Raw genomic sequence first — 21,124 nt, 5'->3', positions numbered from 1 at the left:
GTGCCAAGCACCATTCTCAGTGATAGGCATATATCTGTGAGCAAGACATAGGCAGTTTTCCTCCTGACGGAGCTTATGTTATTGGCCCATTGTTCTTTTTCATATTTCTGGTAGGGGAGGATCTGTATTAGTAGTATATAGAGCATTTCACATGGGCATGTTCTAAGAGATAAGCACAGAACCTTGGGTTGGCTCTGACACATGATCAAGAATGAGATATTTTAAGGCAAATAAATTAAAATTTTTAAAGAAATAACAATTCGGACCTAGTTAAACATCCTAACATAAAAATCCTCCTTATTGGCTATTTCACTGCTTGTTACTATTGCTGTAGATGTGTATGTGGAAAAGGGAAAGAGCCAAGGTAAATTTACCATTAAACTGGTTATTCGATCTTTTCATTTACTGCACCCAAGCAACTGTCACAGGGCAAGAAAAAGTCTTCAGTAAGGTTGGAGAGCATAGTCATTTCCTGGTATTTATCTGTGTTCAGTATAACTAAGATCAGTGTTGAGCTGCAGCTGCTCATATGATAGTATATACCACTTGGAACCTAATGAAGGTTAATGGTTTTTCAGAAGAGACGAATGAAACTTTCAAGACATGTGGTTTTAGAGTTTGAATTTGTCAAACATAGTTTCACTTGTAAAAAGTTAGGATTGACTATTAAGATTTCAGAAGACAGTTAAATACATTTTTGCAAAGCAAAACAAACAATTATGTAATATAAGTGGAAATGTAAAGGATTGGTATTAAAACTTCCCTGCTGGACGTGGCTATCTATATTAGACTTAAAGCCAGTTCCTGATTATTTAATAACTATTTATCTAATCTGTGGATTGTTTAAATCTCAATTTTATTTCATCTTGGAAAGAGTCATAGAAGGAAGATAGAACTTAAATTAAGGTTTCAGGAACCATAATTGAGGTAAAAATTTTAAAGGTTATTCCTCACAGAGCTAACATAGTCTGCAGTACATTTTATGGCTCCTCTTAGATGCTGTACTACATACATAGGTCTGCAGTTACATTTCACATAATTTGTTCTTTAGCTACAGCATTTAATTGGGCACTGCCATAGCTTAAGTTACTTTCATTTGGGAAACAGTAAACAAGCATTTAGAATTTCTTTGCATTATTAAGATTGGATGTGTTAAAGCTTGGGACAGTCTTACATTCAATTATATTTTATACTGAATTTAATACTTAGGATGTGTGATCTTTATAGAAAAACTTCTATAAAAATTATAACTTCTTATGAAACAAAAAGAATGTCTCAGGGGTTCCACTCGACCTCTTTAAGAATAATTACCTTATTATTTTAAGTATATTTTAAAGGATTAGGTTTAAGTAATGGATACTCTTTATTTGAACTTCTCTTCAGCTCTGACACAACACCCCTTTTAAATGGATCAAGCCAAGACAGAATGTTTGAAACTATGGCGATTGAGATTGAACAGCTTTTGGCAAGGGTAAGTACCTTCTGTTAAATGGCTGTTTTGCTAATAACTGTGTACCTGTTAGATATGGTACTAGATTATATTAATGCAGACATATTTATTGAAATCACCCTTTCATTCAAGATGTGTGCCTCCCCAGGCCACTTGAATTTTGATGATAGCCATTCCCAGGTCCTATGGATGTTATTTTAGCCTTTATGGATTATTTTGGGGAAATACTGAATCCTTGCCTGCTGTCTTCTTGGTTTTGTTTTTGTTTTTTGCTGTTAGCCAGAAAGGCATATAGGCATATAATTTACTTTTATCTCTTTACAGTGCTTTCTAAAATATTTTTATTGGTTTTCTTTTTCTTTCTTTCTTTTTTTTTCTTTCTGTTTTAGCTTACAGGAGTAAATGATAAAATGGCAGAATATACCAACAGTGCCGGTGTCCCCTCCTTGAATGCAGCATTGATGCATACATTACAGCGACATAGAGACATATTGCAGGTAGTACATTGGGCTTGAGATTGTTATGTTATTATAGGAAGTTTTAGGGTTTTTTTTACTCTGTGAATAGAATGTGTTCACGTGTAGGTAGGGGAACAAAGGGAAAAATCTTGTAAGAGGATAAATGCCATGCTATAGAAGTTTGTCCTGTTTTACTTTCTTTTTTCTTGATATTATAAAATTCTGAAAATGGTTAGCAGCTCTTGCTTTTGCCTGGTAAAATTGAATAATATTCATCAGTAGGTAAGTATACTTCTACTGTGGGAGATCTTGCTAGCTAGCTGAAACAGTGAAATAGCCAGTGGTCATGCATAAGCAGTCATATGGTAGTTTAGAGTATACGTTCATCAGGCTTTGAAGTTAACATGGAAGAGAAGTAATTTACTATATTTAGTATTGTTTGAGAAAAATATAAAAGTATACCAATAAAATGAAAAAACTTTTAAAGATTTACATGGGTGGTGTTAAAAATATAGTGGTACAAATAGGAAGGCAAACTTCTTTTGTTTTTCGGCTGCGTTGGGTCTTTGTTGCTGCGTGCGGGCTTTCTCTAGTTGCGGCGAGCAGGGGCTACTCTTCGTTGCAGTGCACGGGCTTCTCATTGCAGTGGCTTCCCTTGTTGTGGAACACGGGCTCTAGGCATGCAGGCTCAGTAGTTGTGGCTCCACAGGGCAGCCTCAGTAGCTGTGGCGCACGGGCTTAGTTGCTTTGCGGCATGTTCCTGGACCAGGGCTCAAACCTGTGTCCCCTGCATTGGCAGGTGGATTCTTAACCACTGTGCCACCAGGGAAGTCCCCACATTTTTTAGTATTGAAAAAATTCAACCATTTCTAATTTTTAAAACTTGTTAAAAATAGGACTAGAAGGATACTTTATTTACCTAATGCAAAAATGTGTACATCAGATTAAAATCTGTCATAATGCTTAATAATAAAGCACTAAAAGCTTTCCCACTGGGAAAAAAAAATGACAAGGAGGGACTCCCTTGGTGGCTCAGTGGTTAAGGATCCGTGTGCCAATGCAGGGGACATGGGTTCAATCCCTGGTCCAGGAAGATGCTGCATGCTGTGGAGCAACTAAGCCCGTGTGCCACAACTACTGAGCCTGCACTCTAGAGCTCGCGAACCACAACTACTGAGCCCGCATGCCACAACTACTGAAGCCCGTGTGCCTAGAGCCCGTGCTCTGCAACAAGAGAAGCCACCGCAATGAGAAGCCCGCACACTGCAACGAAGAGTAGCCCCTACTCATGGCAACTGAAGAAAGCCCATGTGCAGCAACAAAGACCCAACGCAGCCAAAAGTAAATAAATAAATATATTTGAAAAAAAAAAAAAAAAAAAAAAAAAGCAAGACAGGGATACCCACAATCCCCACAGATGTTTAACATTGTTTAGAAGTTCTTGTTTGTTCAATTACACAATAAAAAGTACAAGATATAAATACTGAAAAGGGAAACAAAATCTGTATTCTGTGGTAATGATAAGATTATATAGCTAATACAAACCAAGAAAAATAACTAAAAAAAAAATTGGAAACATTCAGTAAGTTGATAACTTATAAAATTAATATATAAAAGCAAGTAGTTTTCCTACACACAAACAGTAATCTGTTAGAAAGTACAATGGAAGAAACTAAAAAATTTATGTACGATTTAATAAGAATGTATAGGATTTATATGTATAAAACTCTACTGAGGAATGTAAAAGAAGGTTTACTCTGCTTTTGGATGGGAAGATTTCTCTCTAAATCAGCCTATATATTGCATGTTATCCCAGTGGAAATAACAGGGGTTTTTGTTTGTTTCATTTTTTTAAAAACAGCATAATGATACCAAAGTTTATTTGGAACTATAGTCATATAAGAATAACCAAGAAAAAAACCCATGTGAAAATGAAGATAAGTAGTAAAGGATGCCTAATTCTGCCACCTGTTAAAACCTGTTAAGAAGTTAGAATAATTAAAACAGTTTGATTCTGGAGAAAAAGTAGACCAATAGAGTAGAGTTCATATATAGACTCAAACATGCATGAAAATTTACTTTCTGATAAAGGTGCTATTTTGAATCAATGGAGAAAAGATGGATTATAAAATAAGTAGAGCTGTAACAATTTGCTAATTATTTGAGGGGAAAAACCCCTCAATTTCTATCTCATTTCTCCTATCCAGAGTAAATTCCAAATGGATCAAAAATTTATATGTAGAAAAAAACAATAAAATTTCAGAATAAAGCATGGGTGAAATTGTACATTTTGGGGTAGTAAAGGACTTTCCTAAGCAAGACCTGATATCAGAAACTATAATAAATGACTAATTTGCTTAATATACAGAGGTAATAGAAATAAGAAAAAAGCCACCCAGTAGAAAAATGGGCAAAGGATATGAACTTGTTTACAGAAAATGAGTGGCCAAAATCATAAAAATATGGTCAGCCACATTCCCAAATGAAAATATACAAATCAAAATGAGATATGGAAAAAAAAGTGAGATATGATTTTTCACCTGTCATGTTACCAAATGTTGAAGCTTTTGTAACCCATTGTTGACAAGAATGTAGGAAGATGGGCACTCATCCTTTTGCTGGGCATGTACATTGGTGTCTTTCTTGAAAGCATTTCAGCACTATCAAATTCATATAAGATTCTTTGACCCAGGTATTCTGCTAGGCATTTACCCTTTAAATACATTTAGTTCAATGAAATATATACACAAGAATGTTTATTGAAGCTTTTTTTTTTTTTTTGGCGGTACGCGGGCCTCTCACTGTTGTGGCCTCTCCTGTCGCGGAGCACAGACTCCGGACGCACAGGCTCAGCGGCCATGGCTCACGGGCCCAGCTGCTCCACGGCATGTGGGATCCTCCCAGACCGGGGCACGAACCCGCGTCCCCTGCATCAGCAGGTGGACCCTCAACCACTGTGCCACCAGGGAAGCCCTGAGCATATTTTTTAACAGCCAAAAAAAAAGTCAACTAAAATGTTTATCAGTAGAGAATTTATTAAATTCCTATAGTCATAATTTAAATATTAAATATTAAAAAGAATGTAGATTTCATTTTGCTGTTATGGAAGGATTACCTGATGCTTTATGAACTACAAAAAACAAGGTTGCAGCAGAATATAGTATGATTTCTTTAGCATAAATGAAAGAAATAATAAACTTGTATATGCAAAAACATATTTCCTGAAAGAAAGTGATCATAATATTAAGAACTGTGGAGCAAGATGGTTTTTACTTCTCTTCTTTTTGGTGCTCTTTTAGTTCATGGTATCCCATGTTCGTGTATTATTTTTGTTTTTAAAGGGCTCTCTGGGAGGTGGCATTATGTTTTTTATCTTTTTTGTATACTGATCTGAATTTTTAAAAGTTATGAACACTCCTTAACAACTTAAAAATATGGTAGAAAAAGAAAGGAAAATATTTTAAAATTATTTTATTCTTTACCACTCTCTTACTTCTGTTCTTCCTTTGATTAGTTTAGGAATTAAACTTCTGCAGCAGTTCCAAAAAGGTGAAATTTGAAAATAAGCCCCATTGGGTGCACTGATGAGTAGAAGGAGCCTCTTAAATTTTTTCCTAGGCTATCTGAAGTCATGTTATCTGAGAATTATTTTTTCTTTACAATTCTGCTCCATAAGACAAGGTACTGGTGGATACAAAGGATAATGATTTAGTGGCACTATTACCCTAGCTCCAAATAGTCTTCATTTGAAAGAAGTTGGTCACTCTTCAGGAAAGTGATTATAATGTTATTTTTACCTCTTGGCAATTTGATTTCTTAAATAGCAGTTTTCTGGGCAGAAATTTGTAATATAACAATACATAACTGGCTCAATAAGATGAAAATTTATAGTTAGCTAGTGTTGATTCTGGATGTTGATTGATTGCAGGATTATACACATGAATTCCATAAAACCAAAGCAAACTTTGTGGCAATACGGGAAAGGGAGAATCTCATGGGATCAGTACGAAAGGATATTGAGTAAGTTACTTTTTATATTTTTTTGTAGGATGTTTATTCAGAATCAAATTTAGAGTATATCCATGATTAACAGCAAATTGAATAGCAGAACCATGGTTTAGATTTCAAGGTTTCTAATGCCCATTTCACTGTTCTTTAAACATTGCTGCTCCAATATAGTCCTAATCTACATTGCTGGTCTTATCTCCAGTTTCCCCTAGTTTTATCATTGGCTCCTGCCAACCTTGACTTTCCTGTCTTAATTCAAAGTCCAGTTTAGATGATGTCTTTGTGAGTTTTTCTCTGATCACCTACCGCCCACCTTAAGCATTATAACGTAACCAATAACTGAAGCTGTCCGTGTTTCCCTTCCTGATTACCGTCTATCCCCCTACCCTCTTCCTTGCCCCAGCAATTACATATCAGTACTTAGGTAGCTATCAAAGTAGCCTTTACTTCCCTGGAATCTGAAATCTGTTTTTTCCAGATTTTATACAGACTCGTAACTTTAGTCAAATTATTTAAAGACTCCCAACATTTCTATGCTGCTCTTAACCCATAATTTTAAAAATGTGGGGCTTCCCTGGTGGTGCAGTGGTTGAGAGTCTGCCTGCCGATGCAGGGGACACAGGTTCGAGTCCCGGTTTGGGAAGATCCCACATGCCACGGAGCAACTAGGCCCTTGAGCCACAGCTACTGAGCCTGCGCGTCTGGAGCCTGTGCTCTGCAACAAGAGAGGCCGCGATAGTGAGAGGCCCGCGCACCGTGATGAAGAGTGGCCCCCGCTTGCCCCAACTAGAGAAAGCCCTCGCACAGAAACGAAGACCCAACACAGCCAAAAATAAATAAATAAATAATAAATAAAAAGCAGTTTCTTTTATTTTTATTTATTTATTTTTAAAATTTTTTATGGTATGTGGGCCTCTCACTGTTGCGGCCTCTCCCGTTGCGGAGCACAGGCTCCGGACGCGCAGGCTCAGCGGCCATGGCTCACGGGCCCAGCCGCTCCGCGGCATGTGGGATCTTCCCAGACCGGGGCACGAACCCATGTCCCCTGCATCGGCAGGCGGATTCTCAACCACTGTGCCACCAGGGAAGCCCAAGCAGTTTTTTTAAAAAATATATATATATATATTCTTTTATTCCATTCCTTTACCTCAACTTTAATAATATATTCTAGCATTTTATACACATTTTCAAGATGTTTTTCACAGCTGTACATGACTAACAGGGTTAAATCCATTGGGCATCTAATTAAAGCTGCAGACTTTCCACTTTTGGACCATCTGTTGATGCCTATCATTGTCTCACTTGTGATAAGCTTATGGAAGCTTATGGTACTTAAGTTTCATAAGTATGATACTTATGTTTCATGAACTGTGATATGTACTACCATATCATGAACTGATATATATCATGTGTACTCTGGTGAACATTTTCTTAGAGTTCATTTATTTTGTTGTAACAGTAAGACAGTTTTGCAGGAGAGATCATTTAATATTCATCCCATGCAAAATTTTTGTCCAAAACTCTAAACCAGGATTATCCAGTCACCAGTTGTGTTTCTACCTCCAGAAATTATCTTGGAAAATTGATTTTTATTGTTTGTCTCTGTTTTATCTATGTTTCTTATATTTAGTCATAAGTACTTTGTATAACATATAGAACTGAAAAAAATGAAACATTTTTGCCATATTAGGAATTTTGGAATATTTTTAGTTCTCTGGCACATATAAGTCTTGTGTCTAATTTCTGTATAGTCTTATTTACATAGGTATTTTAAAGAATGCATTGAGAATCAGTGTAGTGGACAGTCTTTAATGTGTAGGCTTTTAACTACCCCGCAATTTGTGGGAATTGCTAGACTACATTCCAATGTAATAACTTGTTTTCTAAAAGATGATCATAAAAGAAACATGTTCATCCATTTACTAAACTATTACCTGATTACCAACCATGAGTAAGATAATATGTCAGTCACAGTAGAAGGTAGAAATGAAAAGATCAACATGGCCCTCTAGATGCTAGAGGGGAGTAAGGCACATACTTAAATTAATATAATACATGGCAGAATATGATTAGTGAAATGAGATATAGTAGTAATAACTGACATTTAAGAATTTTTTCTACAATTGCACCCTGCTTTTTCATATATTCTCTCTTTTTTGGCTTCATATAATCTTTTGGTATAGATATAAATTATTTGTCCCATTTTATAAAACTAGGTATTAAGAGTTATCTAAGGTTAACTGGCTAGTCATCAGTCTTCCAAGTCCAGTGTGTTCTTGGTTATATCGTGCTGCTTTTCCTGTTGTTTTCTTTCCCACTGCACTTTGCACATTAGCCCTACTCTCAGCCAGTGGTTCAGTTTTAGCAGCATGACCCTCTTTTGTCTACTGCAGTGTATGTGTAGTTACTTAAATTTTTTATTTTGTTCTTGATACTTTGTAAGTAAGGAACTGAAACGTGTTTAAGTGTTGATAGTAATGATACAAAGTGTTTTCTAGTAAATTGTAATGAACTTAGCACCAGGATAGAAATCCTTAAGTATGCCACAACTGGCAGATCTTTAGCTTCCTTTTTGTGTTCCTTAGGCTTCAGTTGATGGACTGCGTGTATCGTTGTGAAGGGAAACATTCCATTTCAGTAGTTTCCCCACCCCATGTGCTGTGTAGTAATCAATCCAAAGTATTGTTCCCGGACTTCCCTGGTGGCGCAGTGGTTAAGAATCCGCCTGCCGATGCAGGGGACACGGGTTTGAGCCCTGGTCCGGGAACATCCAACATACAGCGGAGCAACCAAGCCCAAGAGCCACAACTACTGAGCCTGCGTGCCACAGCTACTGAAGCCCATGCATCTAGAGCCCGAGAACCGCAACGAAGAGTAGCCCCCACTCACTGCAGCTAGAGAAAGCCTGTGCGCAGCAACGAAGACCCAATGTGGCCAAAAATCAAAAAACAAAAAAACCCCAACAAAGTATTATTCCCACTTGGAGAAAATAAAGATATAGGACATAATAGACAAAGAAAGGAAAAGTAATGGCTTTAAAGGCCTCTGCTTTCCTCATCTTTTACAGTATCCTCCCAAACCTTACTCTTCAAGATGGACAATGCAAAGTTTTCTGAAGACACTCTGTTCTTCCACACATCATGATGCTGCACACGCTCTCCTTCCTTCCTGGAATAATCTTCCACTTCTTATAACTAAATTATCACTTGTTCTACAGGGTACCCTTTAAGGATTTTCTCTCTTTAAGAATGTTTCTGTATTTCTCACAGTCTCTCTAATCTACCTCCTGCCCTATAGAAATGACTACTCTCTTCTTTTGTATATAACTGTTATAATAATAGTTCCTATTACACTGAGTTACAATTATATAATTTATGTACATCTCTAAACTGTCTATGACCAACTTGTGGCTAGGTAGCATGTTTTACTATTATAATGTCTGGTACCTCACAAATGTTGAATAAATATTTGCTGAGTTAATGAATAAACGAATGAATGTATATTCTCTTTTCATTTACTTTAGTGAGTTGGAATTTTTGGCAACTGTTACAGAGTAAACACTTTTAGAAGAGTTATTAATGTGTATAAGATCAAAAAAAGGAAAAAGATTTTTGTTTAAGAATGTTGGATTATTTTGGTGAAAAATAAACTCTTAGGCCTAAGTTAGAGAGCCATTCATTTTTATCTATTTATGATAGATGCTATTTTTAGAAGGAAATGAAAAGGATTATACATTTTAATTGTTCAAAACTATGGAGAGGCTCAATTTGTCCACTTTGGATATTACTTGAGTCAATCATTTAATCCTTTTTTATAACATGTACCAAAAATGTTATTAAGTTTTCTTTATTTTTGTTCTAGGTCGTATAAAAGTGGGTCTGGAGTAAACAACAGAAGAACTGAACTATTTTTGAAAGAACATGACCACCTTCGAAAGTAGGTATTGTTGAAAAAATGCATACTATATAGTACCTACTTATTTATTTACATATATAGCAAACATTTTATGGTGTTTATTATAGTAAGTGCTTTATCAATGCTAATTCATGTAATTCTTCTAATGATCCTATTGGGTAGAAATAGAATTGCAACTATTCTGACCATAATTAGGAACGATATGCTATCAGATATACAAAATATGCATTCATTACGTATTTGTTACCTGTAATATGTCTTTTTTTGCCTTAATGTTTGTTTTCTTTAGCAAGTTCATTGCTCTAATACTTTGTCCACTACTGTAGATTACTGGTAATAATAATAATATTGATACTGACTTATGTTTGAATGGCCTGATACCACTTATATATGTCAAGAAGCTTTACGAAGGGTAATTGGCCATACATCAAATTCAAAGAAAATATCTTATCTTCCAAGAACTCAAGAAAATACCTAAAAACTTGGATGAACGAGATATATATACACACATACACACACACACACACACACACACACACACATAAAAACAAGCCACCATACTCTATCCCTGCTTTATCTATTTTTCTTCTGAAATACACTGGTTTCTTTAATTATTTTCTTTGTATTTTGTTATAGAACTTAAGGATCAGAAAATTACTTCTCTCTCTGAGCTCAGCCTCTAAGCACTTGAGCACCTAATATCCATGATAGTTAAATGATATGAATTATGTTGATATTTGCTGCTGAATGTCATAAATTAGTCATGTCCATATGAGCTTTATGTACTGTTCAATTTGTTTTTCTTTAAAGATTACCACTTTAAATATGGGCTGTTGAAATCAGAACATGGAAAGATCAAGACATTTTTAGTAGAAGTCTGAGTGTTTCTAGTGTCAGAAAGTTATTTCTTAATGTTAAATATTATCGTTTGGCACAAGGGGGCAGCCTTTCCTAGAGTATGTTTAGTTTATAGTTATTTATAGCTTTGGTAGTTCTTTTTGTATTTGATAGAGACCACCATAAAAAGAATTTTGCGTTATATCCAAAACTATATTAATATATTCTTGGGGTACAGGGTAATTTAAGTATTAAGATACTCAAGTAGCATAAAAATAAATATTAGCTTGCATTAACATTTTTATATTTATCAACCCCAAAAGAAGTTAGACAGAAATGCAATAGTTTAATTACTTTAAGGATGTTTTGATGCTGAAAAGAGTATACCGGAGTTATTATATAAATTGATATTCTTTATTTCATTATTTCAGAACACATTGTTTATTATAAATTTTATATGAAAAATTTTAGTTTTGCATTCATTTTAGCAATTCAAAGAAAACACTTCAGGAGTTTAATATTGTCCATTTTACAGGAAAATAAATATAATAGTTCAGGGGCACACAGCTTAAATAATTTGTTTAGGGTTATAAAAATGATAAGATTGGCAATCAAAAGGTATTTACCATTTTGTTTCTCAGGTGATTTTATGTATGATGTACTTTACATATATTCCTTTCAGCATTCTTGTGAGAAGTTAGTATGTGCTCACTCCATACAGAGAGAAACTGAGGCAGGATGAAGTTGAGTGGAACATGAGCTGATAAATGAGGGGAATTGTTAACACTAAGGCTTAATCTCAATAACAAGAGTTTAGTCATTGCTTTCAGTATTAAAGCACAGAGCTTCCAAATATGTTTTAGAAAAATCAATATTCTGTAAATTACAAATACTTGTTAAGTAATAAAATAATATAAAATTATGGACTAACATATATACAAAGTAATAATGATATTAAAAAGTTTCTCTCTTTTTTTCAATGTCGTCTCTTTCATTTGCTAAGTGCTTTGAGGAAGATTTTTTTTTTTTTTTTTTTTTTTTTTTTTTTGCAGTACGCGGGCCTCTCACTGTTGTGGCCTCTCCCGTTGCGGAGCACAGGCTCCGCGGCCATGGCTCACAGGCCCAGCCACTCCACGGCATGTGGGATCTTCCCGAACCGGGACATGAACCCGTGTCCCCTGCATCAGCAGGCGGACTCTCAACCACTGCACCACCAGGGAAGCCCAAGAATTTTTTTAGAATAACTTTTTAACATAAAAGCTATACGTACTTTCTATAGTACTCATTTTAGAAAGTATGAATAATAATTCCGCAACGCAGAAAAGACAATTTGAAACACTTATCAGTACAGATGCTATACCATTTTTTACTCATCAGTAGATTGTGAGCCTTTTCCCATGTTATTTGACAGTTTTTTTGGTTTGTTTTTGAATAGTTCTTTTAACTTTTAATAGTGTACATATTCTGTAATACAGATAAACCATAATTCATGTAACCTATTGAGTGTTGGCCTTTTGGATTATTTCTAGTTTTTATTATTGTACATACTGAAGTCTTTGCATATATGCATAATTATTTCCTTATGATAAATTCCTAGAATTGGCATTGCAGGATTGAAATATATATTCATTTTTAAAGTTTTTGATATAGTATTGTCAAAATTCCCTCTAAAGGGCTTCCCTGGTGGCGCAGTGGTTGAGAGTCCGCCTGCCGACGCAGGGGACACAGGTTCATGCCCCGGTCCGGGAAGATCCCACATGCCGCGGAGCGGCTGGGCCCGTGAGCCATGGCCGCTGAGCCTGCGCGAACGGAGCTCGTGCTCCGCGGCGGGAGGGGCCCCAACAGTGAGAGGCCCGCGTACCGCAAAAAAAAAAAAAAAAAAAAGAGGAAAAGTGAAACTACGTATATCTTGGGCTTCCCTGGTGGCGCAGTGGTTGAGAGTCCGCCTGCCGATGCAGGAGACACGGGTTCGTGCCCTGGTCCGGGAAGATCCCACATGCCGCGGAGTAGCTAAGCCCGTGAGCCATGGCCGCTGGGCCTGCGCGTCCGGAGCCTGTGCTCCGCAATGGGAGAGGCCACAACAGTGAGAGGCCCACATACAGCAAAAAAAAAAAAAAAATTCCCTCTAAAGTTTTGCTACTTTAGAGTCCCATTAGTAGCATATTCTACCAGTGCTCTCAGGAACAGTTACTTGATTTTTTTCTAACTCATGCCAGGAAGATAGGCGAAAATTCTCAGGCAATAGATTTTTTTTTAAATAAGAAATATATTTTCATTAGGGAAAACGTAGGTTAAACAGCCAAGTAGAAGAAGCATAGGTGGTCCAGTGGTTAAGACGTGAGCTTTCACTGCCGTGGGCCCAGGTTTGATCCCTGGTCCAGGAACTAAGATCCCACAAGCCACGTGGAGTGGCCAAAAGAATTTAAAAAAAAAAAAAAAAGAGGAAGAAGTAATAGTTAAATTAACCTAAAAGTGAAATGGACAGCAAGAGATTATGTATTGCAGCAAGACCATTTGTAATGAAGAGGCCAGATTTGCTGTTAGGGAACTTTTTAGTTTGATCTTTCATGAATAATGGTGTTTTTTTTTAAAACTACTCAGTAACTCAGGTAACTCATTTGATTTTGTGCAGTAGGGTCATACTTTTTACGGCAAAAAGCATATTTATATTTTTATTTGATTCTTCATAAAATATTTTTTCATGTTAATGTAAATTTCTACAACTTGCTCCAAAAGTCCATATTTTTGCCTTGAAAAAGAGTAAAACAATTTTTATAAATGAATGGTACCTTTATTTTTAAAAAACTGACTTTGTAATGAATTGCTTTTAAAGCTCTTCTTAATATTATTTTTGTCTAAAAATAAATGTCGTTAGCTTGTAGCAGTTTGTCTTACAGAAGATAGTAATTTCTCTTCCTATTTGGTGGATAAACTAGCTTTCATTGTTTTTTTTTTTTAAGATTTAATTTTATTTATTTTTGGCTGCGTTGGGTCTTTATTGCTGTGTGTGAGCTTTCTCTAGTTGGCAGCGAGTGGGGGCTACTCTTCATTGTGGTGCGCCGGCTTCTCATTGCAGTGGCTTCTTTTGTTGGAGAGCACGGGCTCTACGTGCTCAGGCTTCAGTAGTTGTGGCGTGCGGGCTCAGTAGTTGTGGCTCACGGGCTCACTAGTTGTGGCTCGTGGGCTCACTAGTTGTGGCTCATGGGCTCTAGAGTGCAGGCTCAGTAGTTGTGGCGCATGGGTTTAGTTGCTCCACAGCATGTGGAATCTTCCCTGACCAGGAATCGAACCTGTGTCCCCTGCATTGGCAGGCGGATTCTTATCCACTGCGCCACCAGGGAAGTCCCTAGCTTTTTTTTTTTTTAACTTGTCTTTCCCTGAGTCTCAGTATGTCCAAAGAAAATGCTGGCTTTGAATGAGTGTCAAGCTTATAGCTGTTTGTTTTTTGCTGGACTGTGGATGCATTCCTGTGAGCTCTTTGGTTGCTGTTTAGATTAATTTCCTTTATATGTTTGTTCAACTCTTTCATTGCTTCTTTATATTTTCCTTTAATTTTTTTTCGGTACGCGGGCCTGTCACTGTTGTGGCCTCTCCCGTTGCGGAGCACAGGCTCCGGACGCGCAGGCTCAGCGGCCATGGCTCACTGGCCCAGCCGCTCCGCGGCATGTGGGATCTTCCCGGACTGGGGCACGAACCCGTGTCCCCTGGGCACAAACCCGTGTCCCCTGCATCGGCAGGCAGACTCTCAACCACTGTGCCACCAGGGAAGCCCTATATTTTCCTTTTTGAAAGGAGTATCTGAGTTAGTTTTGTATTTCAAATTTCTTTTTTTTTTTCCCCTCTAAAGAACTTTTGCCTGTATGATCTTATCTCTCTTCATATTTATTTTTAAAGGGTGTGGGGCTGATTGTATTGCTGTTTTTACAGCTTTTTCTTTAGAAGAATTTTGTCATTTTTAATAAAACATGTCTTCCACATTTACCTTAATGAAGTTGACAAATTTCAGAGTGGTGGTGAGAAACTTGGATTAGGAGATAAGTATACACAAATAGAACGAGCCTGACCTCCTGCTGGACTTCTTCAGTGCCAGTGATCATCACCTCCACGTGAAAATTAGCCACCTTTTACCAAGGCTGCTGCCTCCATCATTTCATTTGTGATTGTACCACTTCAAAAATCTTCAACTCTAACATTTCACTCTGACCAACACAGTTTATTCTTCCAAGCCTATCTGCAGCATCACTAGCTTCGCTTTTATATTTTTCTTCTTACCTTTAACCTCTCCTACCCTCGCTAGCTTGGAGCTCATAGTTGATCAACTGAAATATTCCCAACATTTGGCCTTTTCTGTGCTCCTGTCTTTTTCTGTACCCTAGTAAAATGCCAACCCGATCCACAGTCTACTGTTCTACTCCTCTATTTAAGGGTTAAAGAGAAAGCACCCAATATACAGATAAACTTTGTTTTAGATTCATTATTTCCAACCTCGTCTGAGGATCCAGCATTGCCCAGTACCTTTTGCTTGCTTGACCCAGTTTAGTTGTCTCTCTCATTCTTTTCAAGAAATTTACCAAGACTTCCTTCGTGGTCCAGTGGTTAGGATTCTGTGCTTCCAGTGCAGGGGGCACAGGTTTGATCCCTGGTTCGAGAACTAAGATCCCACGTGCCACAGCGCGGCCAAAAAAATAATAATAATAAAATAAAGGACTTTACCATTCCCCTTCTTGACTTTCTGGTCCCTCCACCTAAAAGAGAGGTCCTTAACTCCTACTTCATTGAAATTTTAAGGTTCTTTCTCCTTAGTACAAATTCATATACAGGAATACCCTTCTTTACCCCCTTCCTGTAGTTTTTAGAGGACGAGTTGTTTTCCTGGGAAGGCTAATACATCCATCTGGCTTTTATCTCTGTCCTTACCTGCTACCTTCAGTCATCTTCTATACTGGCTCTGTCTCTCTAGTTTATGAATACACTTGCTGTCTCTGTGTCAGTACTCATTTCCTCCTTAGCCTGTTGACTTCTTCCCTCACAGTCTACTGAGCATGTTGTCCCTGGGCACATCAGTGAGCTCCTGAAGGCCAAATCTAATATTGTTTGACTGCTCTGCCTCACTTGATACTCTTCATCTCTTCCCTCCTTGAAAACCGAGGCCACTGTAACACTGAATTTACTGGTCCTCCACTTGCCTATCTTACTACTCTTTGTTTCCTTCCTGGCTGCCTTCTGATGTAGCCTCAGAATCCTTTACATAGTGTTCTCCAGGCAGAAATTAATTAGAGCTAATCCACCAGGTGAAACTTATTTGTCATCTTCCCTCTCACGTTAGCTCAGTTATTTGTCCTTGACACGCATCATAACAACAATTCCTCCTCCCCAGAGATGGCAGCTATAAAGAAGACCTAGCAAAGAGAAATTGAAAGAAATTGAAATTTTCATTCAAAAATTTATAGGCAAAGCAACTGGTGAGATTTTTATACTGCCAAGAATAATAAAATTAATGAGAGAGTTGAAGAAAGAGGAACAAATTCTGAAATTATATAGACCCAGCTAAGAAGGTGAGCTGAGGAATTTCATCCATACTGAGAGGCTCTGTTTGTTTTCATGGAAGTACTCTGATTTATGGGAATGGCATGATTACAACTGGAATTGCAAACTGGTTATATTAAGCACATCACCTTAAAAAGTCTTGACATTTTAAACAGACCTTTGGCAGTATTTCAAAGTAGTCAAAATATTTAAAATATTACATAATATGTCAGTTCCTAAATTATCATTTCATTTAGTTGGATCACATCATAAGAACTTATAAATAGACATTTTAGTTTTTCCTCTTACTAACTTGCAACTTTTATCTTGACTAAGATACCTTAATGGATTTATTCCTTAGATTGGTATAATAGATAGGGAATGGGTTTTGAAGCCACACAGATCTGAGTTTAAATCCTGATGTGAACTGTAAATTTGGGGGCAAGGGCCTTAAAACCCTCTGACTCTCTACTGTCTTAAATGGGGAAAATTGAATTCTTACTTTGCACAGTGTTAAAACACTTAAAATTAGAGATAATGTGTAAAGTTTTTGCCTAGTACAGTGCCTGACATGTAGTAGACCAGTTCTCAAATTACATTGAGCCATTCTCACCCGTAGCAGCATTAGTAACTAAAATTGTGTACCTAGAGCTAGGTGACAGAGACTCCAGCCCTCTGGGGCCCTTCAATGCCAAAATGGTATGTAGGAATAAATAACTATCAGCTAACCCTGATTATCTGTTAAAGCTCAGAGTGTGTTTTTAAATCATTCTCTTCATTTATTGCTCATTGGATTTTCATTAGTATAATAACTGGTTTATTTATTCCTAAGCTTCATTTTTATTTTATTTTATTTTATTTTATTTTATTTTATTTTTTTTTTTTTTTTTTTTGCGGTATGCGGGCCTCTCACTGTTGTGGCCTCTCCCGTTGCGGAGCACAGGCTCAGCGGCCATGGCTCACGGGCTTAGTTGCTCCGCGGCATGTGGGATCTTCCCGGACCAGGGCACGAACCCGTGTCTCCTGCATCAGCAGGCGGATTCTCAACCACTGCGCCACCAGGGAAGCCCCTAAGCTTCATTTTTAGATGGGAGTTTTCAAATTCCAGTTGCATCCCATCTGTTTCTTTGCATTTATCTGAATGCACATATAATTTTTTGTATCAGTTTTTGTTGTTATTGTTGTTTATTGAGGTAACATTGGTCTATAACATTATATAATGAAGTTTTGTGTGTACAACATTATATTTCTACTTCTGTATATGCTACAGCTTGCTTACCACCAAAAATTTAGTTCACATTTGCCACCACACAGTTGATCCCCTTTACCCATTTTACCTTCCCCTTCCCTTCCTTTATGGTAACCTCTACTCTGTTCTCTGTATCTATGTGTTTGGTTTTGTTTGGTTTGTTCATTTATTTTGGTTTTTTGTTGTTGTTTGCGTTTTTGTATTCCACATATGAGTGAAATCATATGGTATTTGTCTTTCTCCATCTGACTTATTTCACTTAGCATAATACCCTCAAAGTCCACCCATGTTGTCACAAATGGCAATATTTCATCTTTTTTATGGCTGAATAGTATTCCTGTGCGTGTGTGTGTGTGTGTGTGTGTGTGTGTGTATACTACCTCTCCTTTATCTGTTGAGATATTACCTCATACCTATTAGAATCGCTATTATAAAAAAGGCAAGAACTAACAAATGTTGGCAAGGGTATGTAGAAGAGGGAACCCTCACACACTGTTGGTGGGAATGTAAATTGGTACAGTCGCTATGGAAAACAGAATGGAGATTCCTCAAAAAATTAAGAGTAGAACTACCATGTGATCCTGCTATTCCATTTCTAGGTATTTATCCAAATAATATGAAAACACTAATTCAAAAAGATAGATGCACCCCTCTGTTTATTGCAGCATTATTTACAATAGCTCAGATACGGAAACAGCCTAAGTGCCCATCAATAGATGAATGGTTAAAGAAGATGTGGTATATATATATTCAATTTTCATTGTTTTACCAAGCATTTGTTGAGCATCTACAATGCGGAAAGCATTGTACTGGGTGTTGGAGATAGAGAAGAGATAAAGCCTAGTGATGTTCTGCCCTGTTTTTAATGAGCTCCACTAGGATAGGAGTCCTGGGGCAGAAGAGAAATGTTAACAGGTAATTACAGTGCATCGTAATTAAGTTTAATGTATGGAGATGTTTGTGCGTACCACTATAGTATCACATTAAAGGGAATGATTAACTCTAAAGCTTCTGAAAGGGCTTTATAGAAATAAAGCATTGATTTGAGTCTTGAAGGATGAGTAGGTATTCACTAAAGTAGACATAAGAAAAGGTTTTGGGGAAAGATGAAACTTGAACCTTATGATCATATCTTTTTTAAAAAAAAATCTGTATCATTCCTGATAAATGATCAATGTAGATATATTAGAAATATCATTCATTTATTGACTGTCTACAAACCTCTCCCAGATTACAGGCCTTACTCATGCCCCTGAAAGGGCAGCCTCATAGGGAGCAAGAGAAAACAGTGGAGGGGTGAACTGAGAGGTCGTAGTGTTTCTGAGATTCATCTATATGTTTTTTATATCAGTAGTCAGTTCATTTCTATAACTGAGTACTTTCCATTTTATGACGCTATACCACAGTTTGTTTATCCCTTAACCCATTGATGGATATTTGGGTTGTTTTCAATTTGGGGCTGTTACAAATAAAGCTGCTATGAATATGAATATTAAAGCTCCTAGTATTCTTTCTTATAGAATTCCAATTAATAAATGTACAAGGACTGATAGAAATAGAAAATCAGTAGGTAAACAGCACAGTAATAATGAGAAAGAAAGATTCACTAAATGGATACTAAAATTAGTGGGAATTTTGAGGAGAAACAGGGTACCTGCATACTCTCAAAGCATCTTCCCCTATGTTAATTAATTACAATAGGAAATATAGTAATTTTACAGTGGAGAAACCTGGCAGACACCACCTTAAATTAGCAATCTAGGTTAACATCAGTAATAAGACATATTGACATGATATACAGCCCGATAATGATACTTCAAGGGCCTGACATCACTGTATGGTATTCTTGCTAAAACAGCATAAGGTCATGACCGTAACACTTCAAAATACTAGTCAGTTATTTTTGTAGAATGTCCCTCAACATGGGTTTGTCTGATATTTCTCATGACAAATTGTTAGGCCATTTTGTCACAGACTGAAGGAGACTTAGGAGACATGACAACTAAATGCAATATAGGATCTTGAATTGGATCATAAAAAGGGACGTTATGCTGACACATATATATGGAATCTACAAAGAAAAAAAAATGGTCAGAAGAACCTAGGGGCAAGACAGGAATAAAGATGCAGACCTACTAGAGAATGGACTTGAGGATACGGGGAGGGGGAAGGTTAAGCTGGGATAAAGTGAGAGAGTGGCATGGACATATATACACTACCAAACGTAAAATAGATAGTTAGTGGGAAGCAGCCGGGAGATCAGCTCGTTGCTTTGTGACCATCTAGAGGGGTGGGAGGGAGGAAGACGCAAGAGGGAAGAAATATGGGAACATGTGTATATGTATAACTGATTCACTTTGTTATAAAGCAGAAACTAACACACCATTGTAAAGCAATTATACTCCAATAAAGATGTTTAAAAAAAAAGGACGTTAGTAGAAAAATTGGTGAATAAAGTCTGTAGTTTAGTTAATATTATTGTACTAATGTTAAATTCACTGATTTTGATAATTGTACTAGGGTTATGTAAGACATTAACATTAGGAAAGCAAAGTGAAGGGTCTACGAGAATCCTCTGTACTATTTTTTGCAATTTTTCTGTAAGTCTAAAATTATTTCAAACTAAAAAGCTAAAAAACCCAACCAACAGAAAAACAACTATAAGCAAAATAGGAAGGAAAAGGTTCTTCCTCAACCTGATTAAAGGCATGTACAAAAACTGTTAATATCAAGCTTAAGGATGAATGTTTTCTCTCTAAAATATAAAACAAGGCAAGAATGTTTGCACTAACCACATTTTACAGCATTGTATTGGAGGTCGTAGCAAGTGCAATAAGGGAGGAAAGGGATAAAAGGAATACAGATTGGAAAGGAAGAAATAAAACTATTTTTGTCAGATAACAAGATTACATAAATAGAAAATCCCAAAGGATTTACCTAGAAGCTATTAAATTAGTAAGTAAATTTAGCAAGTTCACAGGATGAAAGGTTATATATAATGATAAATTCTATTGCTATACGAGCAAAAACAATTAGAAAATTAAAACTTTTTAATTCCATTTACAATACATCCTCAAATAGGAAATATTTTAAAGTAAACTGAATATAATTTGTGCACGATCTTTATGCTGAAAACCATAAAATGCTGAGAGAAATTAAAGGAGACCTAGGGCTTCCCTGGTGGCGCAGTGGTTGAGAATCCGCCTGCCGATGCAGGGGACACGGGTTCATGCCGCGGTCCGGGAAGATCCCACGTGCCGCCGAGCGGCTGGGCCCGTGAGCCCTGGCCGCTGAGCCTGCGCGTCCGGAGCCCGTGCCCCGCAATGGGAGAGGCCACAAGAGTGAGAGGCCCGCCTAGCACAAAAAATAAATTAATTAATTAATTAAATAAAGGAGACCTAAATAAATGGAAATCATACCATATTTCTGGATTGGAAGATTTGCTACTGTTAAGATGGCAATTCTCCCCAAATTGTTCTATAGATTCAATGTAATCTTATTTAAATTCCCAGTATATGTTTTACATTCTGACTGTAAAATTAATATGGAAATGCAAAGGACCTGGAAGATCCAAAAAATTCAGAAAATACAAGCAAAGTTAGAGTACTTGCACTATCTCAATTCAAGATTTACTATAAAGCTGTAATAATCAAAACAGTAAGCTACTGGCATAAGATGGAC

The 21,124-nt window shown here is 36.9% G+C and overlaps 1 protein-coding gene across 5 annotated transcripts in view; it reads left to right on the top strand.

Annotated features, from left to right (window-relative positions):
• The window catches only part of GOSR1 (golgi SNAP receptor complex member 1), a 43,556-nt gene that overhangs the window by 7,092 nt on the left and 15,340 nt on the right, over positions 1-21,124 (top strand). For all 5 annotated transcript variants that reach the window (XM_059046325.2, XM_059046326.2, XM_067020653.1 and 2 more), the window contains exons 3-6: positions 1,384-1,471; positions 1,840-1,947; positions 5,837-5,928; positions 9,778-9,852. In XM_059046325.2, coding sequence (XP_058902308.1) covers positions 1,384-1,471; positions 1,840-1,947; positions 5,837-5,928; positions 9,778-9,852 — 363 coding nt within the window. The remainder of the gene's footprint in view (positions 1-1,383; positions 1,472-1,839; positions 1,948-5,836; positions 5,929-9,777; positions 9,853-21,124) is intronic.

Source organism: Kogia breviceps, chromosome 19, assembly GCF_026419965.1.
Source record: "Kogia breviceps isolate mKogBre1 chromosome 19, mKogBre1 haplotype 1, whole genome shotgun sequence".
In the NCBI taxonomy this organism is placed as follows: Eukaryota; Metazoa; Chordata; class Mammalia; order Artiodactyla; family Physeteridae; genus Kogia; species Kogia breviceps.
The sequence above is the reverse complement of the archived record's forward strand: the minus strand, read 5'-3'. Positions and strand labels throughout refer to the sequence as shown.